This window comes from Urocitellus parryii, chromosome 15, assembly GCF_045843805.1.
Source record: "Urocitellus parryii isolate mUroPar1 chromosome 15, mUroPar1.hap1, whole genome shotgun sequence".
In the NCBI taxonomy this organism is placed as follows: Eukaryota; Metazoa; Chordata; class Mammalia; order Rodentia; family Sciuridae; genus Urocitellus; species Urocitellus parryii.
In genome coordinates this window covers 33,856,406-33,884,349 of record NC_135545.1, presented here as the reverse complement: position 1 = coordinate 33,884,349, position 27,944 = coordinate 33,856,406, and the positions used below count along the sequence as shown (strand labels likewise).

Here is a 27,944-nt window from a genome sequence, read left to right as displayed (position 1 = left end):
GTGTCCCTCCCCTGGCCCTTGCAGGGCCCCGCGAGGATGTCAAATGAAGACTTTCAGCAGCTCCGCCAAACGGGGGTCCTTCAGGAGCTTCTCCTCCAGCGCCAGGTACTTGAGTGGGGCCAGCTCCTTGTGCCTGAGGACACAGGGAGGTGGTGAGGGACCACGGAGCAGAGGCCCGGCCCTGCAGGTCCTCCAGGCCTGCCCCCTCACCGGTTGAGTCGCTGCTCCAGGATGCGGATGCGGAACATGGCCTGAGAGCAATCACTCAGGTACAAGTCCTCGTCCTCCGGGGTCAGCGTCACCTGGTTCTCCTGGTACCATTGCTGCTTCTTCTGTAGCTCCTGGGTCTCCTGAGGGTCAAGAAAACGAGTAGGCGGGATGGTGAAGGTGGACCCTCCCCCGGGCTGCCATCCCCCTGGTTACCAGGCAGCCCCACGGATGGTGGCCCCACTGTCCCTGCCCACAGAGTCAGAGGGACAGAGGCAGGGATCCCTGAGATGTCTTGGGTGGAAGAACTGGGGTCATGTTTAGAGCTGTTTCACATTCGTGAGGTCAGAGCAGGGTCAAGAGGGCCCCATGGCTCTGGACAAGGTTTTCAGAGCCTCTGATTCCTTGTCTCCAAAACGAGGGACACCTCTCCCTGCTCCTTGTGGAGCTCTGTGTGAGGACTAAGCGAGATGCTGCCTGTGTGCCAACCCAACAGAAATGGGTCAGGGGCTGGTTATGATAATGTGCCACCCACCCATCCATCTGCCATCCATCCATCCATTCAGTAAACCAGTGCCAGGAACAGCTCAGCCATCCAGAAATATGTCACCGACACAGTCGGTCCCCCACACATCTATGAGGTTTGGGCAGAGAGCCCCCGGCTGGACGAGGATGCCAAGGCCCCTCCCTGCTGCGGCCTGGCCCACCTTCTCGAAGCGGGCCTGGATGACGTTGGCCTTGTCAATGAGCCTCTGTTTGAAATCGCCGAGGCACTCCTCCTTGAGGTGCATGGCCTGCCAGCGCGTCAGCTTCTCTCCCGGGGGCAACTGGGCCAGGAATGGGGCCAGGTAGTCCAGCTGGGTCTCCACCTGCCGCATGTGCTCCTCGTGCAACACCCGCTCCTGTGGCAGGGAGGCGCGGCTGGATCAGCAGAGCCTTCCCCGACCCCTGACCAGCTCTATCAGCAGGGTGGCAGGTCCCAGTGCCTGCCCCTCTGAAACGGGACAGTCTCTTGTAGCCATCTTTAATAGTAACATCTAGTTCTATTCTTGACGTGAATTCACATCTCTACCTGAGCCTCAGGCTCCTCCTCTGAGGATTCAGATGCCATCACACCTATAAAGCACATGGCCTGGTGCCTGGGATCCAGTAGATGCTTGTCGGATGAAGGGCGGTGCTTACCGATGACATAGGGAATGCCAGCTGCCCCCTTCAGTTTTCCCTTTCACCCTGGCCCTTATGCCCTGCAGAGGTGACCAGGGAAGGTGGAGACATGGGGGCCGAGCTCTCCTCTGGGGATCTGAGAATGGTCATCTGATGGCGTGTCCTGCCTCGCCAAGCCCAAACTGTTTTTAGAAATCTGCACTTGGGACTTGGGTGGTGAAGAGGATTTAGAAGTTGGCTTTGAAAACCAAGCTGGGCCTTGTAGCCTGGCAGTGCGAGCTAAATACCTGGGGGGCCAGCGGCTACCCCTGGGCTACCAGCTCAGCCACAACCTGGAGAAAGCCAGGTGGAGGTGGGCATGCCATCCTAATTCTTCCACCATGACCACAGGCCTTGGCTTTGGGCACAGCCCCTGGGTGAGGGGACCTGGCCTGGATCCCAAATGTTTTTGGGGGTGACTCATGGGGTCAGCTCAGTGGCGAGGGTGATCTCACAGTATCAGAACCTCACCCCTCCTGGAGTGCTCGTGGCGGACTCCCTATGGGCCTCACCACCCTGGCGGCCAGAGAGTCCAGGAAAGCCCAGGCCTGGGCGAGGAAGGGCTGCTCACCATGGCCTCCCGATACTCCTTGCTCTTCTCGTTGCGCTTGGTATCGTAGATGGAGATGGTCAGCGTGTGCGCCTCTTCCTCCTCCTCCAGGAGCCTCAGGATCTCCAGCACCTGAGTTGGGAAGTGACGAAGGGCATGACTAAGACCCCGGCTGCCTCCCGCCCGCCCACTCTTCCCACGGGGACTCACCTCCAGCTCGGACTCCCAGACCTGATGTTTGGACAGCTTCTCCTCATTCTTTAGCTGCATCATGGTCTCATACTGGTAGAGAAGCTTCTTGGTGTGCTCCATGGGCTCCACCTGGGACCAGAACCACCACCGTGAGAGAGAGGCTGCCATGGTGAGGATGATGGGACCACTTGGTTCAAATCTACTCCCGCTTCTTTCTAGCTGTGTGACTTGGAGCAAGTTGATGAACCTCTCTGGATCTGTTTCCTCACTTACAAATATACAGATAGTAATGGAAGAGGAATTGAAGATGTGGGGGACTGAGGGATATGCCAGGAGGGTGTGGATTTGACTACTGACGGTGAAATCCTCAGAGGAGATGAGAACCTTCTCCCTTCCAGCATGGGTGGCAGGAGTCATACTGGAATCTGTTCTGACTGGGGGGCGGAGGGGGGACGGGGACCATGAGGAGCATTCTCAGCCTCCTGGGTTCTATTTTGGTGGAAAAGAGAAGATTTACAGGGGAGCTGCAAGGGGAAGGGTCCCCAGATGGAAGCTTTTAATTTTCGCAAGGGCAGAGATGAATTTCCAAGGTGGGCTTCGAAAGCGCCCATCCTGGTCCCCCAGGTTGCTGGAAGGGGACCCGGGGCCCGGGTCCTTCTGCTCCCCCCTCCGCGGCTGCAGCCCACCTCGAAGCTGATGCACATGTCCGGGGTCATGATGATTTTGTTGCCCTTGTTGTCCACCTCAGTGCGCCGCAGGAACTCGCGCTTGTTGGCGGTGATGTGGTCACTGCGGCAGTGGTAGCGCAGCTGGATGCGCTCCTCCGTGGTCAGGAACACGCGCTCGGCCACGTCCTCGTCCGCGGGCTTCTCGGGGTTGCGGTGGAACCGCTCAGTGATTTTCTGTGAGGCCAGAACATGCGGGGGTGAGAGGAAGGGGTTTCCGCCGATGCTCGGCGGCAGGAGCCGGGGACTCTGACACACTGGGTCTGGATCCTCTGGGTGGCCACACAGGGTACTCATGGCCCACAGAGTTCTCAGGGCAGGCCACTCCAGCCTCACATGGACCTGGACCCCTCTCCAGCTCCCTCAGGTGCCAAATAAATTGTAACGACTTGGAGAAAAATGCCGAGTTCAAGGGAAACAGGTTGATCCCAGGATTCTGATCCCCATCCCACCCAGATCTCAGTTAAATGAGAAAAAGACCAAACCCTTGGATCCACAGCAGCATCGAGGGCTCGTTGCAAGACATTCCCTTTACATTTCTGTTTCTGTTCCCATAGTTTCTAGGAGTTTAGTCCCACATTGTTTTTTGTAAGGAGGAGGAAAGAAATGCCGCCTTGGCCCAGGGCTTGAGGGCTCGGGTGGCCCCAGATGGCTGGGGGTGGTGCATTTGGTAAAATGCTTGGCCCTGGAAGTAACGTGGGCCTGATGCCACTCCACAGCCAGTGCTGTCCCCTTCCCGGGCGACCTCTGCCTGCCAGAGGGCAAGCAGCCCGGCCCAGGCCCAGCGAGCTCTTACCACCGTGGGTCGGGGATTCGAATCTGTGCTGTTCAGAGACAGCTTCTTGACCCTGGGCCCAAAGTTGATGTGGCGGTAGGAGAGGAAGTCTGGGCGTCCTTGGTAGTATTCTGTCATTGTCTTGGGCGTTTCCTCTCGCTTTAGCAGGCCATCGACGCGTGCCGTTTCATAAAACTCCATGACGCGGTCCATCTCGGGTTGCATGGACTTGTATGAGTGCACTGGGGGGGGGTGGGGGGAGCCTGGTGAGCACCAGGAACTCCAGCTTAGGCTCGGCACCCGGACCCCAGGCACTGGAAGAGGACAACGCTCCGTTATGGATGAGCAAGTGTTATGTCACCGATCCTGTATTGCTGGGTAGTTAGGCTGTGTCCAATTTTTTTTGCAATTATAAACAATATCATAATGAACCTCTGCACCATGCAGTTTTGTTCTTGTTCATTATTTGCTAAGAACAAATTCTCAGCAGTGGAATTGTTGGGTCAAGAAATTTTTGAATATCATTATTATTGCTTTGGCGCTCAGGACTGAACTTAGGTCCTCGCTCATGCTAAGCACATGCCCTACCCCTGAGTTACACCTCTAGCCCAACTGTATATTAATATATATTATTAATATATTCTGCCCAACTGTGCTCCAGAAAAGTTGAACTTGGTTTTGTTGCTCAGCATCTTCAGCCCCTTTAAATTCGGCCCCCACTGTGTTGGGATTTCTGCCCAATCCCAGCCACTGACTGGGCACACGGCCCTGGCTTTGACCTCCCTAGAGGAGCCTTGGCCATGCTCCCTTGGGCTCTGAGCGTCCCCCGACCACTCACAAGCCGGGTTTCTTAGGGAGGGAGAGGCGGGGTCTGTTGCTGGCCACCAAAACTGGAGGCTGTTCCAAGGCACGCACAAGGCCCCTCCCCAAAGCCCCAGGCTCCCAGCAGTGGGGTCCACACACCTCGCAGAGCCTGGGGGTGGCCCGGCTTGAAGTAGTCGATGATCAGGCCCGTGCTCTTGTTGATGTGCCTCAGCTCCAGCTTGTCCCCGCGGTTCTGGTACCACTCCTTGATCTCCAGCACCTGGGTACCTGTGGGGCCGATGGGTGCCGGCTGCAGCCAGGCCAGCCTTCCATGCTGCTAACCCGCCACTCCCAGCGCACAGAGTCCACTGGTGCCCATGCACACTGTGAGCATAGAGGGGACATGCCCCAGGCCACACAGCATGTTGGGGGACCCGCTAGGACACCCCACCCACCCCCACAGCTGGCGTGGCCTCTTACACTCGAGGTCCTCGTAGGTGGTGAGGCGGCACACCAGGCCGTTGGGGTTGAGGTACGGCGCCCACTTCTCCAGCTGCGCCCTCTGGTAGTGCAGCACCTTCTTCCCGTTGGGACAGCGGGTCTCGAACTCTGTGGATGCAGCGTTCCAGACTGAGAGCAGGGGGGCCACCACCTAGGGGCACTCCTCCATCTGCGGCCACCACCCTGCCCACTACAGGAGGCCAAGGAGCAGGTCACCAGCACTGGCTCCAGCCGGTGCTCGTTCTCAGCCAGGCAGAGCACAGATCCCCAAAGACGGGAGTCTGCATCCCTGCCACTCCATGCCCTCCGCCAGGCCCTGGGCGGGGCGGATCCCTCTGCCAGGGACACTGTTCCCTCCCAGCCTTGCTGAGCTCACTCTGGACCCTTCATAACTTGGCCCAAGTGTTCCCTGTTTCTGGACCCTGTTCTGTCTGCCCACCTCCAGTCCATTGTCCTGGGCTGGGCCGGGGGCTCCTGCCCTGGTCCCCGTGACAACCTCCCTAGCATCACCACCTGCTGGAATGACCTGTCCTCCTGCAGATGGGCACCTAGCAGTCATCAGGTGACGATACAGGGCACCTCCAGCCTTCTCTGCCTGCCCCTCCCAGGACCTGACGCCTCCTGCGCCACCTGCGGGCACTGCCCCTGGCCTTCTCCACCTGGGGTCTCAGGGACCAGTGGGTGTCATGCCCAGAGCCACGGAGCCAGGAAGGAAGGAGGGTGGGAGCCATGGTGGAGAGGGGAGGCCGGGCAGCCTCTGCAGAGTGGCCCTGCCCAGCTGTGGCTCAGACCTCCCCCGAGTCCCAGGGGCTGGTTCTGGAGAGGGGGCGTGAACCCGCGAACAGCAGAGACCTTCTGGGGTGATCTCAATCTGCTCCACCCACGAGGGCGGCATGTCGAAGCTCTTGTCCTCATCCTCCTTGCCCTGCAGGGAGAGGAGGGGGCAGGTGGTGGTGCTGAGGGCCTTGCAGCAGAGGTTACCGCAAAGACCCTGTCCCTGTCCCCCACTGCAGCCAAGCCAGGGTGGTCCCTCAGCTTCCCTGGGGAACCAGGGGCCAGGAGCATGACCCAAGATACAGAAGCTGAGGAGGACCCAGCTCTGGGCACGGAGCCCTCCCTGCCCCTGCCTGGCTTAGGACAGCGATGCTGGGCCCTGCAGGCCGCCTGTCCTGGCCAAGGCTCAGGCAGCCACCGGCTCGTGTCAGGAGCACACAAGACCCCACACACACACACACACCACACACTGCAATCTAACACCAACTAAGGGGTCCTGGGCAAGTCCTTTAGCCACTCTGAGCCTCAGTGTCCTTCACTGTAAGCTGAGCCACTCGGGAGGACTAGGTGACAATGTGTGTCAAGTGCTGTAGCGCCACCTTGCTGACATGATGACTTTTCCCTCTGAGCTTTGGTTTCCCACTCTGTGAAAGAAGGCCTGGGCTAGACAAATGGCCCTCGAACGAGGCAGCTACAGAAACTCGGATAGGATTTTCTCAGTTGATGACTTTTATCCTACGAACATTGCTCAGACCCGACACCTGGTCATCTAATCGTTACTTTCCACAGGGGACATGATAGGAGAATCATCAGCAGTGAGAATCGGCAGGAGTCTCTGAGGCATCTAGGTGACTGGGCTGTGGCTGGAGGCTCGGATTTTTCCTGGGGACCCACAGCTGAGTGCTCTTAAGAGGCCTGCCAGGAACAGGGGCTCCCTGGCCACGGAGGAGTCTGGTCCCATGACAGACAGGGTCTCTGGTCTCCAGGCCCGGCTCCCGGGGCAGGGGCTGCGCCACCTCTCATGACCAGCAGGGGGAGCTGGTGCCCAGGATTCACTGCATGAGGGAGGCTCCCGCACCCATCTCCAGAGATGACTCCACACAGGGCCAGGCCTGGCTCAGCACTGTGCCCAGCACGTCCCACCAGTGGCTCATTCTCAGCACTGTGCCCAGCACATCCCACCAGTGGCTCATTTTATTCTCACGCAGCACCAGGAAGTAGGAGAATCATTGATGAAACTCTGACTTTGGAGCCAGATTGTTTAGGTTCAAGTCCCAGCTCTGTGACCCTTGGGGAAAGTTCCTTCAAGTCTGTATGTAAAAGGGAGCAACAGTATGGAGGATGAAACCTGTCCCCACCTCGCTGGGTGGCTAGGAAGGTTTAGATGAGTGAATTCAAGTCCCTATGACAGAACCTGGCATGCTCCTGGTAGGGCCTGAGTGAGGTTTGTGGCTGTGGGTACTGCTCTGTGTCCCCCCAAACCCACATGCTGAAGTCCTAGCCCCAGGACCTCAGAAGATGACAGTATTTGGAGATGAGGTCTTTTTAAAAATATACAGACATATTTTATTAAATATTAAACATACTAATCTGTAGAGAAATTTACCCTCAATACAGACACTCAATAGACATTCAAGGGCAAATGCAGACAATCACTAAACTGACCACATATCAGGCCACAAAGAAAGCATCAAGATAGTCTAAAACATTTAACATCATGCCGATCACGTTCTCTGACCAGAATGCAACGCAAAAAGAAAGCAAGAAAAAAGAAACTGTAAAAACTCATACACCTGCCAACTTAATATCTAAAAAATAAATCCTTGGGTTAAGAAGAAATCATGAAAGAAGTTATAAGTAGGAATAAAAATACCATCAGCCAAAATTTACAGAGTATGTCTAAAAGAGTAATTAGAGAAATTTTTGTATCTTTAAATACTTTTTTTAAAAGAAAATCCTTTTTTTAAAAAAAAAGAGAGAGAGAGTGAGAGAGGAGAGAGAGAATTTTTAATATTTATTTTTTAGTTTTCGGCGGACACAACATCTTTGTTGGTATGTGGTGCTGAGGATCGAACCCGGGCCGTGTGCATGCCAGGCGAGCGCGCTACCGCTTGAGCCACATCCCCAGCCCTATCTTTAAATACTTTAAATCAGTAAACAATAAACACTGAAAACAAGTAAATATTTAAGATGTCGCTTATCTTAGATAAACACAAAAAAGCAACGAAGATAAAGTTAAGGTGAAAGGAGGAATCAAATTTGGTCAAGAAGAAAGACTTGACAGAACTAGAGGTGGATTCTGACAGCAGAACTACATGAAGACTGACTAAAGAAAAACAAAAGATAAAAAAATGGAGGAAATGTAAAATTTAAGCAAGATGCCACTTTACAACAATCAGAACAGCAAAAATTACTGTACTGACGAGGATGTGGGGAAACAGGTAATGCCGGTGGGAAGGAGATGAGGCCTTTAAAGAGGTGATTAAGGTTAAATGATAGCTGGGCACGCTGGCTCATCCCTGAAATCCCAGCAGCTCGGGAGGCTGAGGCAGGAGGATTACAAGTTTAAAGCCAGTCTCAGGGAAAGTGAGGCAGGCGCTAAGCAACTCAGTGAGACCCTGTCTCTAAATAAAATACAAAAAAGGGCTCAGGATGGGGCTCAGTGGTTGAGTGCCCCTGGGTTCAATCCCTGGTACTCCCCCCCAAAAAAAAGTTTAAATGAAGTCATGGGGTAGCCCTAATCCAATATGACTGGTGTCCTTACAGGAAGAGATTAGGCCGGGCACCGTGGCACATGCCTATAATTCCAGTGGCTTGGGAGGCTGAGGCAGGAGGATCACAAGTTCAAAGCCAGCCTCAGGAAAAGTAAGGCTCTAAACAACTCAGTGAGACCCTGTTGCTAAATAAAATACAAAATAGGGCTGGGGATGGGGCTCAGTGGTCAAGTGCCCCTGGGTTCAATCCTGGTACCAAAAAAAAAAAAAAAAAAAAGAGAGCGAGTGAGCTTAGGACAGATTCATACAAAGGGAGGGACATGTGAGAACACAGGGAGAAGAAGCTCTCTTCAAACCCAGGAGAGACCTGAGAAGAAACCCCCCTGATCCGGCACCTTGGTCTTGGACTTCCAGCCTCTAGAAGGGGAGACAGCATCTGTTTCTCAAGCTCCTGGTCTGTGCCATTTGTCACGCAGCCCTAGCAGACTGGAGCACTTATTTTTGTTCCTATGGATATGGCTTTGATTCACTCTCCCCATTGAACATACAGGTGAGGAAACCGGGGTTTTTAGTGGTTTTATTGGCCTTGGAAGGTTAGCCCAAGGTCCCAGCCAACAAGAAGTCCCCGGGCCCCTGACCTCCAAATACAGGGAAGATCATGCACACCTTCCCGGAAGACCCCTGAAGGAAGATCAGGGAGGTGAGGCTGGTGACTTGGGGAAGGCCCTGGGCCCGTGACCTTACAAGACTGACAGGGACAGAAGGCCACAGTGACTCCTGGGGAGGGAAGTGGAGGGCGGCTGGCCCTGGGGCTCCACGGGGCTGGAAGAGGCCTTATGGCCCCGCACCAAGGGGCAGCTCTCCAAGGAGGAGGACGAGCCCTGAACAGGGCAGACTGTAGGGGGAGGGAGACCAGGGTTCAAGTCCCCCCTAATCCTGGGGAGGGTCTCTGGAAGGCTCACTGAATGTGTCTGGCCTCAGTTTGCCCATCTTAAAGGGCCCTGTCCCAGGACCTTCTGCTTTGAAGACGCTGTCACTGGCCTGGTGCCCCCCACCCCACCCCACGCACACTCATGCTCTCAGGGAAACTGAGGCTGCCTGAGTGACAGGGTGCAAAGCTCCCCACACACACACCCCGGCCCCTGGCCTCGGGCCACTGAGACTCACCAGCGCTTCCACATCATCTTCATCGTTAAAGTCCTCATCCTCTTCCTCAGTCAAGGACAGGCGAGGCTTATCGGTCCCCAGGAGCATGTACTCCCACTTCACAGGGTCTCCCAGGTCAAAGACCAAATCCTGATGAGGGAAGGGAATCAGCCGAGTGAGCCACGGCCCCGTGCCTCCCCCTGCTCCCTGGGGACATGGGAACAGCTGCTCCCAGAGGACAGCGGGGGGACTGGGCAGCTCCGGGCAGCTCTGAGAGGCCACCCCACACTCCTCGTCGCACCCCGATGTATCAGAATGAAAGACACACGCTCGAGAAAGGAGGCCACGCGCCAAGTGGACAGACGGGTGGCCGAATGGAAGATGGCGTCGGTAATGTCTAAAAGTGACCTGTGGTTTGTATCCAGAATACATAAGGGACTCGTCTATAATAAACAGCAACAATAGAAAGGGGGAAGAATGGAAGTGAACAATTTACAGAAGAGGAAACCCAACAAGTTCAAAAGGACCTGAGACCCCAAGTCCGTTCAACAGAGAAGTGGGAAGGAGCGCAGCCCCCCTCCGCCCTCCCCAGCAGGCAGATCAGAAGTGGGGGCGGGCGGGGGGACAACGGGGTCCTCTCGCTGTCGGAGGGAGATGGACTGAAATGGTTTGGCCACTTCAGCTTCACCCCAGACCCCAGCTCAATGACACACAAACAAACCCCGGGACTCAGCGATCCCAGTCCTGGGAAGGGAGACCCAGGAAATTCTCCCACGAGGGAACAGGTGTCACTTGGGGACGTGGGTCTGTAAGGGGTGAGGGATCCTGGAGTCCGAGGCAGACAGCAGCCTCTGACTTTGAAACTTTGAAACAAGTGCTGAGCAGGAAACAGAAAAACTAAGAAAGGGTCCCACTCCTGCTAAGGGGACGAGGTCATGTGCTGGCCTTCTGCGTCAGTCACCTGCCACCTCTGAGAAAATCAACTCAGAGGGCGAAGGATTTCTATGGGCTCACAGTTCCAGAAGGTTCTGTCCACGGTGGGCTAGCTCCTAGCTCTGAGGCAGAGACAGGGTGGGGGAAAGAGCTTTCCTGGGGCAGTGGGGGAGGGGCAGGGAGGGTGTGAGAAAGGGAGGAGCAGGAAGTGGGGAGCCAGGGACATGAAGCCCTCCAGGGCGTGACACCCCCCACACCTGCTCCCGCACAGAGGTCCTTCCCCTGCACTTCCACTGCTTCCCAGTCGTCTCTACAGATTCATGTTAAATTAATAAGCAGGTTTCGAACTTGCTGGGTATGAGGGTAGTTGGAAAAATATCAAATGCATTTGGTAAATGCAGGACCATTCTAGAACAGCCAAAGGGAGCAGCATAGGAAATACCCAGGATCAGGACTTATGTCGGGGGAGCTCCTGGAACCTCCTGCGCTGCTGGGGACAGCGGAATCTGTGCGGTCATTTTGGTAAAATGGGCAGAATCAACTACCCCCTGTCACCCAGCAACCCCGCTCCTGTGTGTTCAGCCAACAGAAGTGATACGTATGTTCACCGAAACGCGGGTCGGAAAATATTCAGAGCAACACGGTCTAAAATATTTCCAAACTGAAAATGATCTAAATGTGAAACTCAAGCACGGAAAAATTAGATGTGGTGTGCTCGGGGGATGACAAATCCATGAGACAAATGAGAACTCACAAGCCACAGCTGCACACACTAACGATGACCCTCACAAACAAAACCAAGAGGGGAAGACTCCAGGCATCAAGAGCAGACGCGGCAGGACTCAAGGACACCCAGTCCAAAGTCAGGCGACACTAATGGGTGTTGTTTGAAATCAAGGGGGGCTCATCCACCCCAACCCCACCATGGCCGAGTCCCCGCAGCCCACCGCCCAGCCCGTCAATCACCACGCCCGCAAGAGCATCGTCTCCCTTTTGATCTGTGCCTCCTTTTGGAATGTGGGCTGTTGGTTTGCATGAACTTCTTTTTTTCCTTGCTGGGGATCGAACCCAGGGCTTCATGACGACGTTAAGCAAGTGCTGTACCATGGAGCCGGAGGGTGGAAGAATTAGTGACCAGGAGAAGAGAGGAAGGGGGCTTCTGAGACGCTGGTCCCGATTACACAGGAGTGTTCAGGGTGCGATAATTCAATGAGATGTACACCTAGGACGTCGCCCTCCTCTGCACACTCGTGTGTGTGTGTGTGTGTGTGTGTGTGTGTGTGCCAGTTACATAATATATGCATTCATTTATGGGAAGTAGTCCCTGGACACAGGGCTCCCTGGGGTGTGGGCAGTGTTCTTTTTGTTGATCTGGGTGCAGGGGACCAGGGCTCTGTCGATGGGAGCTCATGGAGTTCCACCTTGAAGAGGAGGACACATTCTGCTCTACTTCAACAGGGTCTGAAAATATCCAGGGGCTGGGAATGTGGCTCAGTGCTACATGCTTAGCCTGTGCAGGGCCTTGGATCCGATCCCTAGCACCACACACGCGCACACACACACACACGCACACACACAAGAAAGAAAGTGAATCACACAAACCAAGAATCAATATTTCAAAAGGATGCAGGAGGGGCTGGGGTTGTGGCTCAGAGGTAGAGCGCTTGCCTAGCATGCATGAGGCACTGGGTTCCATCCTCAGCACCACATAAATATAAACTAAGGATATTGTGTCCATCTAAAACTAAAAAAATAAATAAATATTTTTTTAAAAAAGGGTGCAGGAGTCAAAAGGGAGATGATGATTTTATCAGAATGGCTACTGACGGGTGCTCTGGTCGGGGTCTGAATGTCCCCCAAGGCCTGGTGTGTTAAAGGCTTGGACCCCCTGAAAGGAAGTTAGGTCACTGGGGAGGGTGTCCTGGAAAGGGATGTGGCCCCTTCTCCTCTCTCTCTCTCTCTCTCTCTCTCTCTCTCTCTCTCTCTCTCTCTCGGCCTCTGCTGCGTCTGTGTGTGTTGCCGGGGGTTGAACCCAGAGCCACACACATGATAAGCCTGTGACCTATCACTCTGAGTTACATCTTCAGGGATTTCTGCTGTGGTTGTTTGGGTGCTGGGGTGGAACCCATGGGCTCTGATCCACTGAGCTTCATCTTCAGCCCTTCTGGTCATTTTGAGACAGGGTCTTGCCAAGTTGCTGAAGCTGGCCTCCATCTTGCAATCCTCCTGCCCCAGCCTCTAGAGTCGCTGGGACTACAGGCCAGCGGCACCACTTCGAGCACCTGCCTCCTTTTGAGGAGAACAGACGTCACACACTCCTGCCATGATGTGCTGTGCCACCGCAGGCCAAAAGCTACGGGGCCTGGCCACCATCAACTGAAACTTCTGAAACCATGAGCCAAAATAAACCTTTCCTCCTTGAAACGTTTTTCTATCTCATGTATTTTGTTGTAGTATTGGAAAGCGGACGGGCACCCTGGGCAGGAGCGTGGGCTGTGGGAGCCCAGGGGTGGGGAGAGCCTTCCTGCAGGCTGTGCTGGCCACACATGGGGGGCCTGCCCCGGGGGTCACCTTGCAGCAGTTCCAGCAGTCCTGCATGTTCACCCAGTAGTTCTTGTGGTTCCAGAGGCTCTCGATGCCCAGGAAGTGCTCATCCTGGGGGCTGTAGCTGCGCCCCGAGAGCGCGTCGATGAAGAAGGTCTCAGGCACCTCGCGCTTCCCCGAGAGCACCAGGACCCAGGAGTGCACCCGCAGGCCGTGCAGGGAGTCAGGCTTCACCTTTGTTTCTTCCTGCATGAGAAAGATGGGTGGCCACTGACCAGCAGGGTGGGAAGAGGAGCTAGGGGTCTAGACTTCTCCCTGGGGCTGGGGAACGGGCAGGAGATAGGGTCCCCCTCACCCCAGTTTCAGGGATTGAACCCAGGGGTGCTTAACCACAGAGCCACATCCCCAGTCCTTTTTTATATTTTTATTTAAAGACAGGGTCTCACTGAATGGCTTAGGGCAGTGCTAAGTTGCTGAGGCTGGCCTTGACCTTTCAATCCTCCTGCCTCAGCCTCCCAAGCTGCTGGGATTACAGACATGCGCCACTGTACCCGGCAAGCTCGGTGTTTTAATGACAAAATGGAAGGATCCCACTGAATCCGTGGTTCACCAACTGGGCTCTGTCGCTCTCCCAGGGTTTACCAGCTGAAGGGACCCACCAGGAGCCGCTCCTTGGCCTCTTTGAGCAGCTTCTCCTCCTGGTCTCTGATCTCCTGCTGCCTCTTTTCCTCTTGCTCCTGCTCAAAGCGGCTGGTCAGGCCCCGGGGGGGTTTGATGGCGTACTTCTTAGGGGGCGCCTTCTCCTCCTTCTTGACCGTCTGTCACGCAGGAGAGAGGCAGAGTCAGCAGCCCTGATGTGCATCCTTCTCTCTCTCTCTTACACACACACACACACACACACACACACACACACACACACACTCTGCTCTGGCCCCAGGTCCTCAGCCCCTGGCCCTGCGACCAGGGCTCACAGCTGTCCCTCCGGCTGTGGGTCTTGTGGCCCTCAGAGCAGGGGAGCCACGGCTCCGGCTCTGGGAACCTGGGGGGTCTTCTCTTCTCTCCGGATCTCAGCTCTTCTGTAAAGTGGGCGAGAGCCCCGGGAACCTCCTCCCTGGCTCCTTCTGAGAAGTAGAGAGAGGAAAGTGCCCGGGGTAGGGGGGACCAGTAACTGGACACAGGGCTTCCTGGGGCGCGGGCACGTTCTCTTTCTTGATCTGGGTGCACGGGACCAGGGGGGCTCATGGAGCTGGGTGTTGAAGACGGGCACGCGTTCTGCTCTTCAAGACGAGGTTTTTAAAAGAGGATGAAGCTCAGTGGGAGATCGTATGCTTAGTGTGTGCATGTCCCTGGGTTCACTCCAAGAAAGAGAGAGAGAGAGAGAGAGAGAGAGAGAGAGAGAGAGAGAGAGAGAGAGAGAGGAAGGAAGGAAGGAAGGAAAAATTAATCTCACAAACCAACGATCCACATTTCTAAAGGATGCACGAGTCAAAGGGGGGTGATGATTTTATCAGATGGTGACTGACGGGTGCTCTACCTTGGGTCTAAAATGTCCCCCAAAACCTCATGTGTTAAAGGCTTGGTCACCAACCTGTGGTGCTTTGGGACATGGTGGAACCATTAGGAGGTGGGGCCTGGGGAAGGGAGGGTAGGTCCCTGGGGTGTGTCCTGAAAGGAGTGTGGCCCGCCTTTCCACTTCCTCGTTCTCTTTCCTCTTTCTCCCTCCCTCCCTTCCTCTCTCCCACGGTCTGTGCTGGCGGTTGGACCCCGGGGTTCTCTCCATCCCCGTCCCTGTTAGTGTCTCGCCAAGTTGCCCAGGCTGGCCTTGAACTTGCAACCCTGCTGCCCACAGGGCAGGAGCTGAGGGGTGGGAGCTTCTCCTTTTCCCCACCCACCGCCGGCCTAGGGTGACCTGGATCTGATCTAGAAGGTGGGGAAGTGGGGGGGGGGGTTCAGATCTTACCATTAGAGGGCTTCACATGTTGACTCAAAGTGTGAGTTGGCCAGCCCAAGAAGGAAAAGACAAGGCTGTGCACGCACGTGTGCATACATAAGGCTGTGCACGCACGTGTGCATACATACGCCTGTGCGAGGGTGAGAGCACGTGCACTCTGGTGCAGCTGTCTGTGTGCATGCAGGTGTGAGGGCGTGGCATATGTGTGTGAACATGTGTGTGTGTGTGTGTGTGTGTGTCTAAGCGAGTGCTAGGAGATAGGAAGTGTTCCAGCCACCGACAGTGCAGGGACAGTGCAGGGCTGTGGCAGTTCCTGAGACGGTTTGGGGAATAAAGAGGGACCCCGCAGGGGTTGGAGGCAGGCAGCCCCGGGGGCGGCCCTGGTCTCCCCCACATTGCTTCACCTCCCTGTGGGTCCCAACAGACTCATCTCTGAAATGACCGTGATAACACCCGTCCCACGGGGCTACTGAGAGGAGCAGCCACATCAACGACAGGGAGGTGGCAGAGACCGGAAAGTTCTCTCTCTCTGTTATTGATTGATCTAATTTTGATGATTAAAATCTGGGGCTTGGACTGCAGCTCCTGACAGAGCACTGGCCTAGCGTGTGTGAGTCACTGGGTTCCATCCTCAGCACCACATAAAAATCAAAAACATAAAGGTCCATAACAACTAAAAAATATATTAAAAAAACAACTCTTGGCCAGGGCGAGAGGCCCATAAGTGGGCTCAGAGGCCTTTGAAGTCAAGCTCCAGGCTCCAGCCTCCACTCCCCTGGGAGCAGAGCCCGAGCCACCAGGCCCTCCTCCCGCCCCTCTTCCTCCCGCCCCTCTTCCTCGCCTCCTTCAGCAGAGCCTGGGACCCCCAGGTGCTCCCCCAGGTGTGGCCCAGGTACCCAGCATCATGCTGGACCTCTCGGACCCCAGGTCCCATCCCTGATGGCAGAATCACCCGGGTCGCCTAAGGCACCTTCTGTCTGGAGGAGGACTAGATTCCCAGCGCAGAGAGAGGCCGCTGAGATTCTGATCATGGAAATCCACTTCAGGGCGTTTCCCCTGGCGCCCTCCATTGTGGCCCATCAGTCAACAGACACAGAATGGAGTCGCGCCCCGGGCGGGGCTGTGCGTGGTTCCTGCTGTTGTTTGTTGGTCTAGTTATTAAAGAGGCCTCTTTAGCTGAGGCGGGGAGTGGTGAGAGCCAAGCCTGTGGTCTCGGTTTCCCCCTGTGCCATCGACTGGCTGGATTTCTACTAATGACCCCAGATGGAAACCACGTGGCATTCAAAAAATGTCCCCGGCGGGAACACGGTAGCCTAAACAGAGTGAAGACAAGTGGGAAGGGACCGTCGGTTTGGAGAGTTGGGTGCTAAGGACAGAGAAGTGACTAGGGGCTTGGCGATGGAGCCGTGTCCTTGTGCCTGGGGAAGGACGCGCTCTCTAAGGAGGGCATCACGGTCCCGGGAAGGCACACCTCGGGATGTCACGGCCGCCGGCGCCGGGCGTACCTCCTGGGGCTTCACGGTGAGCGGGCACACCTCCCGCGTGAGGTCCATGTGGCACAGGTCCCAGGAGCCGTAGCCGTGGACGCAGTAGGCGTCGTAGCCGGCGCCCAGCAGCATGGAGCACAGCAGCGTGCTGAAGTCGAAGCAGTTGCCCTTCTGGCACTTGAGCACCGTGGTGGAGGAGTACAGGTGGGTGGGCTGGCCACCGCCAGCCGGTCAGCACGGCCGGGCACCTCTGCCCTCCTCCGCCCCATGCCACGGCCCCCGTCGGTGCCCAGGTGCCTCTTTCCTGCCTCGCCCCGTTCTCAATGAGAAGCTGACCCAACTAGTCAGAAGCCCAAAGATGGGGCTGCGGGTCCCTGGAAGCTGGGCCCCCCCACTGCTCTCTGTACCTCCTAAAGTCATGAAGAGGGAGACTCTGAGGCAGAAAGAGGAAGAGGAGACAAAGGAGAAGCCAGGAGACCCAGCTTGCTGTGCGCCCTCAGCCAAGTGGCTGTCCCTCTCTGGGCCTGCTTCCCCCTCGGGACTCTCTGAGGAGCTGTGGCCTGAGACTGGCTGAGGCTCCTTCGCTCAGACCCTGCCTGGCCTCCTGTCTTAGGCCTCCTGGGCCTCTGGAAGCAGCCGGGAGTGGCACTTACCGGCTTGAGGGGGTCGGGCAGGGGCACCATGGTGAGGAAGTCGGAGACGAACTGGGCACAGCTGTCCCAGTTGTAGAGGTCGGGGTAGGGCATCAGCGTGGGCCGCAGGGTCGTGCTCACGAACTTCTGCAAGTGGAGACACGGTCCTTGGGCCAGGCCCAGGGGGGCCGGGAGATCTGTGCCTGGGGAGACCCTGGAGCCAGAGCACACAGGAGGCCAGGCCCGCAGCCCCGAGATGGCGAGTCATGGCGGGTGGCCTGCTGGGAAGGCGATGCCCAGGCCCGGCACGTGCCAGCCCTCAGTGGCCGGGAGGAGCCCCCCACATGGGTGGCACTGGGGTGGCCCAAGCTTATTCCGCATCTGGACTGGGAAGGCTGAGGGAATGCCTTCCTCCAACCCCCGGGGCACCAAAGGGGACCAGAGAGGCCAAGCGAGCAGCCTGAAGCGACCCAGCAAGTAGGGCTGAAGGGGGAGATCAGGTTTCCTCCCAGGGCCTACAGAGGTTCCGGGCAGAGCTCAGGATGGTCCCCAGTCCCGGGGCTGTCCCCACCCAGGGAAAGGCAGGGAAAGAAGACAACGAGGTCAAGGCCAGGCCCCAGGACCCAAGCCACAGCTCCTTCCTGTCAGCCCTGTGACCCTGAGCACCTCCCTGGCTCTCTCCAGCTGTTGACAGAGGAGCAAGGCATCGTCCGGAGGTGACCCGGCCAGGCCAGCAGGTCCCACAGACCCCAGGCGATGTTCACCTTGTGTCCCACCCAAATCCGATTCCCCCCTCCTCTGGACCTGCTCACCCCAGGCCTCAGGCTGCCTGGGGCCAGGCCTGCAAGCTCCAGGCCACTGCGCTCCAGGGCCGGCCCTGGGACTAGAAACCCCGCCCACAGGAGCTCTGTGCGGTGGCCCCCAGACCTTGGAGAACCCACCCACCTCCCGCTGCCCTGGGCCCCGACCCAGCCCTGCCCTCGGGGACCCAGGCTTACGGGCACTTGGCACTCATTCAGGGGGTGCAGGAAGAGGGGCATGCGGTCGGGGCACAGGTGGCTGTACTGGCGGGAGAAGTTGTCCGCCACCTGCAGCAGGAGCTTCTCCCTGGGCGTGTTGGTTTTGTAGGTCAAAGGCAGCTTGGAGAGGTCGATAGTGTCCACGTCCCTGGAGAAGGAGGCCCTGTGTCACGACAGGGCTGGCGTTCAGTCGGAGGGGCTTCTCCTGGCCCTCAGGGGGATCCATGCGAGCTGCCATGGACTTTCCCCTTCCTCATGTAAACCTCACAACTAACTACCCAGGGCCGGCACCATGGTTAGCACCTGCCCTTGTTAAAGGAGACGGAGGCACAGAGAGACTGAGTGACTTGTCCAAGGTCACACAGCTGGGTCGGGGCGAAGTGGGGACTCACGCCAGGCAGTCTGAGAGCAGAGCCCCAGGTGCCACCATGGTGCTTGGCCCTTCCTGCGGCAGTCCCCGTCTGCCTGTGCCGGGGCTGCTGCTGGGTCAGAAGTCCCCACCCCGACACACTCACCGGTGATCCGCTGGGGTGGGGACCTCGATCTCCGACAGCTTCCTCTCCAGGTCTCTGAGCATCTCGGGCGACAGGGTGGTCTCCTCCTTCTGGGCCTCGGCTGGCCTCGTTTTCTCAGACCTCTCAGGCTGCTCGGCCGCCTCCTCCCACTCAGCCGCCTCATCCTCCTCTATTGTCTCCGTCAGGACCTCCATTCTGGGGGTCCCTGGCCGACTGGAGGGGGAGGATGTGTTGGGATCGGCCCAGGTGCAGGCCAGGGAGGCCCTGGAGGCCCCGGAGGTGGTTCCATTCCCTCAGGGAAGTGAGTCCCTCTTACCCTCTGCTTCAATCCAGGAGAAAGACTGTGTGGTGCTAGCGGGGACAGCAACTCCTGACACTTTAAAAAAGAGACAAGGCAGCCTCAGGCTGGGAGCCCTGGACAGGGCAGGAGCCAGTGACCCAAACACCTCCCCTGGCCTCGCTGCTGTTCGATGTTTATCTGGATGATTTCAAGCCCACGCTGAGGGATGATGGCATGCTCTGACGTTTCCCATTTAAATAGATATTCGCAAAATCCAATAAGTGAATTGGCTTAAACACAAGTCATGATAGGAAGGTGACAGAGACTAGGACCAAACAGAAAGGCAGCAAGTGAACAAGGCTTCGTCTCATCAAACTGGAAACCCAGGCACCAAGAGTTCCAGGGCAGGGCTGCCACCTAAGGTCAGCGGGTAACGCGACCCAGAGGACAATCATCCTGTTACCCACACTGAGGGGCCACACATGCCCAGCTGCCCCAGGAGAGCCTGGCCTGGGGCTCCTGTGGACTGCTGGTCACTCTCCAAAGACCCAGTCCCAGCTTCCAATGGCAGGACCGGGCTGGTTGGAAAGGTCCAGCTTCCCAGACTCTCTTGCAGCCATCGGTGGCCTGGGTGTGACCCAGTTCTGGACAGGGAGGTGGGGGCAGAAGTGCTGAGGGAGAGGGTAAAGGGCCCAGTGAGCGCAGACCGTGGTCCTCTCCCCACTCTCTGCCTGGCACCTGCGTGTGGAGCAGGGGGTGAGGGCCAGCCCATGGCCATGAGTGACCCACGTGAGGGCCAAGGCTGCCCGCTAAGGACGGCCGAGAGGAGACAGGTGAGCGGGGGGCCCCAGAGATGCTGCAGAGTCCTGAGTGCCACCTCAGACCCCAGTGCCTGTGGAAACTCAGCCTCTGTGGTGGTCCTGGTCACAGGCCACCCGATGCCACCCCTGCTGACCCACCAGTCCCCCACCTCCCAGCCCAGGCCTTTCCACCACCCACCTCTAAGACCTGCTCCCCTTTACAGCAAACAGGGCACAGGTCCAGGCCACAGGAAAACAGACCCAGCCCACTGGAAAGGCGAGGGGCCAGGGAGTCGGGAGGACTGAGAGTGGGGTCCCCCAGATTTGTCCTCACCCCCTGGAGCAGAGCCAAGACAGACAGGACAAAAGGGACCAGGAGGGTGGGATGGAGACGTGGCTGAGCGGGAGAGCCTTGCCTAGCACGCGCGGCTCTGGATTCCATCCCAGCACCGCCACGGACAGGGGACCTGGAGGTGAAGGCCGCCCCCCCCCCCACTCTGCACCCCAGGTCACCCGGGCCTCCTGGGGAGGACAGTCACTGGCTGCCAGCCAGGACTGAGCCTGCCAGCAGCCCCTGCTGAGCCCTTGGGCCACTCCCTGCCCCTTTCTGGACCTTGGTTTCCCCTCTGCAATAAAAAGGGGAGATGGATAGAATTTTCCATCCCATCCTGACATTCTGTGTCCCTGGACTCAGCAAGGCCTGAATGCTGAGGGTGTCCTGCCTGAGCCCCCGGTGGGTCAGCCGAGCTGACGCCTCGTGTCCAGCAGGCCCGTCAGGACCCCAGTTCTCTAGGGAGAAACCTCCAGTCGAGCAGCATGGCAAGGTCAGCAGATTCATTTGTCTGCCTCTTGGGGACAGAGCGGATGAGCCCAGGGTAGGCACTTACTGAACCCCTCTTGAGTACCAGGCCCTGGGCTAAGGGTTGCATGGAAACAATCTCATTTATTCTCAAATGACACCTTGAGGCAGACACTCTTCTGAGACCCACTCTGCAGATGGCAAGACCGAGGCTTAGGGAGACTAAGTGGAATTGCACAAGGTCACAACCAGAAGTGCCAGATCTGGGATTTGAACCCACATATTTCTGGCTCTGAAACCCATGCATTTCAGGGCCTCATGAGCCAGCCCTCAGCTGCAGCCCAGGGTGAGGAGGGCAGGGCTGCTTCAAAGACAGGCTCTTCTCTGCACCCCATCCCCAGCAGCAACCTCTCCCTCCCCACCAAACACACACATACCCCCCAAAACTTCCCCAGAAAGACCAAGGCCAGAGGGCCCCAGGCAGAAGAAGCCTTTTACCCCATGTCCCTTTTCTCCCAGCCAGGAAGGGTGCAGCCACCTCTGGCACCCTGCTCCCTCCTTACCCTGTCAGCAGGGAAGCCTTACTGTTAGTGGTCTCCGTGGTAACTGCTGAGGGCAGGTCCTGGAAGAGGGGCCTTCTGGGAAATGTAGTCTTCTGGGGTTGCCCCGTGTGTCAGCCATGGTGCTGCTGGTAGAGCAGATACCAGTGGGCAAGAGCTTTAGAAATCTTTATGAGCCCATCGTCAAACGGCTCTTTAAACATTTATTAAAAATACAGTAATAAAAACCTACAAGGAACTTTGCAAAGTAATAAATACATAAAACCCATCATCCCCTAATTATTTTCCTCTATTTCACATTTATCTGTGTTCTTGAGGTGGTTTACGGTTATTGTTTCTGTACAAGGGAAAAACTGCATAATAGTGAACTAATTTGCGTCTCTTCCTAACTTCTGCTCAGTGATGTCAGGCAATAGCTTTCAACTGGCTGTGGGGTTGTTTACACCCTGGAAATTGGTAAATGCTACAGACCAGGGCTGTTTCTCCCAGGAAGCCAATTGTTAAACATTTGTCAGACGTCCTCTATTCCACCACAGGGGGACTGTGGCCTTCGCCAGTGTGGGCCTGGGGCGGCTGCTCCTGTGGGGCCACAGAGCCGTGCTACCCGAGTCCCGGGTTCTAGGACCAGGTCTCAGACTGGGTCTCTGATTTAGTGGATTATCTCCTGGGACAAGAAAAGCTCATCTGTTTAATTAGAAGCCCATAACAATTTTTAATTTGCATTTCTTCAAAAATTCAGAAGAGGGTCTGGGTTTGTAGCTCATCGATACAGCACTTGTCTAGCCTTTGCAAGGCCCCGAGTTCAATCCCCAGCCCCACGCTTGCAAATCAGAAGGAAAAAAAAAACACCTGGAATAATAATGAATATATAATTATGATTATGCATTCACCCTGGGTTATACTTATCTTTGAGCCAATGCAGTCATAAAATACAAGTTTTGCTCTTTTGTTTTTGGAGAAAGGGACCCATGAAATTCATAATATCACCCTATGTGGGGCTGAGAGAAAGTCCAGAGAAATCCTATCAATATCCTGCTGAAGTTGTATAGTGATGCTATCAGTGGAAACTTAAGAATCTCTCACTTCTCAGTAAAAAAGAATGATTTCCCCTTTTCTGGCTGGACTATTATGCAGCCATAAAAATAATATCTGTATGCTGTATTAGTCAGTTTTCTGTTACTGTATCAAAATACCTGAAATAATTAACTTCAAAAGAGAAAATACTTCTTTGGTCTTGGGATTTGGGCTATTTCTGCCCGTGGTCAGTTGGTCCTGTTGTTCTGGGGTCTGTGGTGGCACCATACATCACGGTGGGGATGTATGGCAGAGGACAGCCTGTTCACCCCATGGTTGGGAAACAAAAGAGAAAGAGGAAGAGACCAGGGCCCCACAATTCCTTTCAGGACACACCCCCAATGACCTAAGACCTCGATCAGGCCCCATCTCTGGAAGGTTCCAACCCCTCCCAATAGTACCACTGGCTGGGACCACACCTTCAACACAGGGGCCTCTGGGGAGCCTCCAGATTCACACTCTAGCAAAGGCCAGATGAGGCAGGGGTGAGGGGAGGGGAGCTCACGACTATCCTATGTACCTCTGAGTGCTGGTCTTGGTACACAGTGACGGTGACATACCTGAGGGGGATTTGCATGGGGTGAAGGCAGGAAAGGAAGAAGGTAATGGAGATCAGGGGACATGTCAGGCTGGCAGAAGGGAAGGCAGCCTTCATTTCCTGTTTTTCCCACGTCATCTCATTCCTTTTACTTTCCTATCTATCCACTCTCCTCCCCCATCCTATACAAGCAACATCTTTTTATTCTTGTGGTCCTGGGGATTGAACCCAGGGGTGCTCTACCACTGAGCTACGTCCCCAGCCCTTTTTATTTCATTTTGAGACAGAATCTCACTAAGTCACTGAGGCTGGCCTTGAACTCGAAATCCTCCTGCCTCAGCCTCCTGAGTCACTGGGATCACAGTTGTGGCTACTGTGCCTGTCTCTCTACAATCATTCTGATATTGCTCTTTTTCCAAAATGAGCATTGTTTTGTCTGGTGGGATTTGTAATGTCTGTAAGTGATATCGTGTTTTTACATCTTTCTGTTTCTTATATTTTTGCTAAGAGCTGTGGGTTTAAGAACCCATCCATACTATTGTGTGAATCCACAGGAATTTCTCCTTAATCCTTCCAGGGATGGTGGCCCAGGGTAGGGCCCCCATCTCATTCCACTTTTCTTTGTCCTGATTGAGAAACAGAGAGCCCTGTTTTCCCTGGGCTTGAGCCCCAGCCGGGGCCTTGAACTTTCCCAGACGCCCGTATGAAGCTGTTTGGGTGGTTGCCTGAAGCACTGAATGATCAAACATGTCGCCAATTATGCAGGCACCAGCCCCAGGCCTGAGCCAGCTTCCTTCAACCCTCCGGGAAACTCCAGGCCCGACCCCAGGTGCAGACATGCCTGGGTAGAAGGCCTGCTTCCGTGGCCCCCCAGGACACAGGCGCCCCTGTCTGTGAGGTGTCGCTGTGATGAAGTACCTGGGGCTGGCAATTTTATAAAGAAAAGGGGTTTATTTCTCTCACAGCTCTGGAGGTTCAAGGGCTCACGTGTCATGAACAGGTGTCACGAGGGCAGAATCCCAAGATGGCCAAGGGCATCGCACTTCAAAATCTGGGAGGGCAAGCCACCAGAATGCCACCCTGGGGACCTCACCTGGTGATCCCATGGAATCCTAATCACTTTCACAGTCCCTGCCTCTAGACACCATGGTCAATTAAGTTCCCACCCTCTGAATTCCCCACAGTGGGGACCCTTGGAGGACCCTCCGTCCTTTCCCAAACCATTGCAGTCCCCTGGTAAATGTCACCCTGACCTGAGTGCTTCTGTCTTTGGAATGGCACCAGCCCTACCTCCGGACTGTCCCTTAATGGAATTTCGTTGTCTGTGCTTTTGGGACAACTCCAGCCATGGGCTGGGCCACATGGACGATGCTGCACACATGGCGGGTGGTGTCCCTTCTCCCCCTTGAGAACCTTTCTCTGGGATAAGTCCCGGGAGCAGGACCCCCCAGCCATGGCGGCTTCTCTGTCGGCGGCCACGCTCACTGGACCCTCCTGCCTCTGCAGTGCCTGGGGATCCTGGTCCCCCACCCCGCCAGCTGGCGTTGTCTAGGTTTCTGATGTTTGCCTGTTAAACAGGGACACGAGATCCCACTGTTGTAAGGGTCCGGCGGAGCGCCGGAGGGAGAGACCACACAAGAGACCAGCCTCATGCAATTGCAGGGGGAAGTTTTATTGAACCAGCATGCTGGGGCTCAAGGCTCACTCAGGAAGGGAGAGCAGCCCAGAGCCCAGAGCAGAGGTCAAGCAGAGCTTAAGTACACTTTTTGGAGAGGGTGGGGGGCTTTGCATACATCAGAACAAATCATCTTGAGGCACGGGAAAATTGAACAACAACCCTGAGCCATGATTAGTACATTCATTGGCGGGAACAGTCTGGGCAGGGGTGATTGGTCACTACTAAGCGGGGTACACATTTAAACTGATTGGTTTTGTGGCCTGGATGCTTTCCTACCGAGCTATTTGGAGCCCTTAGCTAATAAACAACCAGGGAATCAATGGAGATATTTACTGGGCAGTTCAGGTATTGTCCTAACAGCTACAGAGATTACAGGTTCCTGGGGTAGCAGAGGAATTTAACAATACCTGGTCTATTATTATTTTTTTAGCCCAAGCCTTTCAATTTAGAAACTTTACAATGCCCACTCTTTTACCCTTTAACTCAGACTCTTGCAGCTTAGAGTCAGCTTAGAAATTTTACCTTTACACTGTCATGGTAACATGCGGCCGAGGGGTGATGATCTGAAGCGAGCCTTCTGTCCTAACTCATCAGGGTTCCGTTTTGAAAACCTCAGCCCATTTTTCTCTATTAGGGAAGTGTTCGTGGTTTGGTTTGCCAGACTCCCAGATGTTAGTCCTTGGTTTTACATGTTTCGAGTACCATCCCCCATTCTGTCACCTGATAACATTGGCCCCGGTATCCTTCATTCAACAGAAAAACCTCAATTTTCCTTTTTCTTTTCTTTTCGTTTTTTTTTTTTTTTTCTGGTACTGGGGATAGAACCCAGGGCCATTTAAACACTGAGCCACATCCCCAGCCCTTTTAATTTTTTATTTAGAGACAGGGTCTCACACTGAGTTGCTTAGAGCCTTGCTACTTTGCTGAGGCTGGCTTTGAATTCTCGATCCTCCTTCCTCAGCCTCCCTGGCCACTGGGATTACAGGTGTGCACCCCTGTACCTGGGAGAAAACCTCAATTTTAAAGTAATGAAATGTATCCGTTTGGGGTCTGATGCTTGGCGAATTTTTCTTTGGGAAGTCGTTCCTTGCCCCTCCCTAGGTCACAAAAATATTTTCCTACACTGACGTTCACGTTTCACCCTCCCCTAGACTTTACTCCACCTGGAGTCCACCTGCACGGAAGGGGGCAGCAGGGATCTTGTCTTGATTTTTTTTTTTTAATTGACCCACGGATTTTAATTGACCCACGGACTCCTGTTGACCGTGCCATCTTGGTCGTGTGTGAAGTCCTCCAGGGGGCGCCACTGAGCACTCTGGTCCGTGGCCCCCCCCCCACCACCACCACTTGTCTTCCCTCCTGTCCCCACAGGTCTGCAGGTTGGCCTTGTCACTTTGGCCTCTGAACACCTTGTCGTCTGGAGGTCAAGTCTTCCTCCCGTGCCCTCTTTCAGTCAGGCTGACTCAGCGATGTGAAGTTATTCATAGATCACCATAAAAATTTCTAGAATGAATTTTCGGAGACTCTATAAAGAATAAGATCAATTGGAATCGCCTCTGGACCTGCATTGAATCAACAGACTCGTCTGTGAGGGATCTCACAGCTTCTCGTCTTCAGCAGAATGCAGAACTAGGCGAGGAGCCCGGGCGGAGGGACCCTCCCTGCGGCCCACCATGACCACGGGCAGGAGGTGCTCAGACCCCATTCCTGCTGGGCCACAGGGACCGGCGCTGGCAGTCCTTGCGGTCACTGTCTCAGGTCATCGTCCCCTGCCCATCCTGGGGGCAGCCACTGCGCCCCCTGTGTTGTGGGCCAGGAGGAAGGGGCCTGTACCAGGAAGCCGGCTCTGGTTTGGTTGGTCCCCACCCAGCAGCTCGCCTGAGGTTTCGGCTGCTCAAGGTTCCCCTTGAAGCTCAGGGTGGGGCCAGGTGACAGTTCTGGAACCCAGGGAACGTCCATCCTGGGGAAGGGTCAGCAACCCAGAGAGGCCAGCCCTGGCTTGGGCCTCGCCTGTGGAGGGGCTCAGCTGGGCGGGTCACAGGTCTTCCCTGGGCCTCTGACTGAGCTTTCTTTAAGTCAAAGGAGGGACTCGGGAGGAGGGAGCCGGTTGCTGCTGGGAACTTTACTTTGCCCCCCAGCATTCAGGAGCCCCATTTTATGCTGGGTAGACTCAGGCTCAGAGAGGCCAGGTGACATGCCGGGGTCACACAGCAGAGGCAGAATTTAAGCCCTGGACGGAAATACTCAGAGCGGCTGTTTCCCAGGACACTCAGGTTAGGAGACCTTCACCACGAGACACAGACATCCCTGAAGATAAGACCCCAATGTGTCCTCAAAAACACACTGTGGTCCAGCTGACCCAGTGTCCACGCCCCAGGACTTTCTTTCCAGGGACAGGTGACTGGCATCAAGTGACCCACCTTCCTGTCTCTGGTGGTCTGTCTGTTTGCTGGGTTGGACAAGAGGCGAGGAGGCCCCTCGGGTGGACACCGGCTGCTGGTGGGGGAGGGGGTCAGAGCCCACAGCTTGGGGGCTGCGGTGAGCATCTGGTCATGACAATGACAATGACTCCCCACCTTCAGGAGCCCAGCTGGAGGCTGGGCAGGGCCAGAGGGGAGAGTCAGGGTGAGCCTGGTCTCTCCTGGCTGCCGTCTCTCCAGGGCCACCTCTGCCTCTGTTCTCTGTGTGCATCAGCCCGTCCCTTGAGTCCCTCGGCCTCGGTTACTCTGCCACCTGGGCTTCCTACGAGGCCAGCCCAAGGCTAGGAAATGGAGAACCAGCTGCGGGAAGTGACTGGCCTGAGGCGCCCCCGGCGCAGAGCCCTGCAAACACACCCATCTGTTCAGCCCACAAGGATTTATTGAGATCTTATTGGTGCCGATATTTGGCTCAACACAGGCCCGGCCCTGTGCTCAGCTGGGCTGATGGAGGAGCCAGGCTGTCCTGGTCCCTGCCCTTGGGAGCTCAGACTCTCAGAAATGCCCACCTCTGCCCCGCCATCCCTCTCTCCTCTCCTGAGTCCCACACACTGAATGAATAGCTGTGGGGAGCCTGGCCCCGTGACCCCGCCCACCCCACAGTGACAGCAGATCTGAGGCCGGCTGGCCCACCCACCAGCAGTCACCAAGGGGGAGGGACGGGCTCCCGGGTGACACACACTAAGGGCCTCTGAGGTTCAGTGCCCCTGGGGGGCCTGGAGGGCTGGCCGTCCCCTGCATGGAGGATGGGCCCAGGACAGGCAGCTGGAGGACTGACCCACCCCTAAAACAGACCTCCAGTCCACGACTCCCCCAGTGCCCCAGGGGACAATGACCTCCCGAATGCCCCTCACCAGGACCAAAGCAGAGGGGGGGGGGCAGTCACACAGGGAGGAGCAGGGAGGCCGGGGTTAGGCCAGGCGCAGTGAAGGTGTGCTCTTTGCTCTTGGGGGCGGGGGTGGTCTCGGGACGGGAGGGCCTAAATCCCCTGCACATCTGCATCTGGGGACTCTGGGATCTGTGGACATATCTGGATGGGACCTTTGAGGCCACAGGATCCAACCCG

General features: G+C 56.0%; 1 protein-coding gene across 1 annotated transcript; it reads right to left on the bottom strand.

Annotated features, from left to right (window-relative positions):
- Positions 1–39: 39 nt before the first annotated feature.
- Drc7 (dynein regulatory complex subunit 7) lies at positions 40–18,866 on the bottom strand. The gene is given in 17 exon segments (XM_026395727.2): positions 40–133; positions 211–350; positions 915–1,109; positions 1,982–2,092; positions 2,171–2,281; positions 2,839–3,054; positions 3,674–3,894; positions 4,616–4,744; positions 4,937–5,065; positions 5,810–5,882; positions 9,613–9,741; positions 13,096–13,314; positions 13,728–13,886; positions 16,525–16,719; positions 17,160–17,285; positions 18,137–18,305; positions 18,667–18,866. Coding segments are annotated over 17 exon segments (2,616 nt in total).
- Between the last annotated feature and the right edge of the window lie 9,078 nt (positions 18,867–27,944).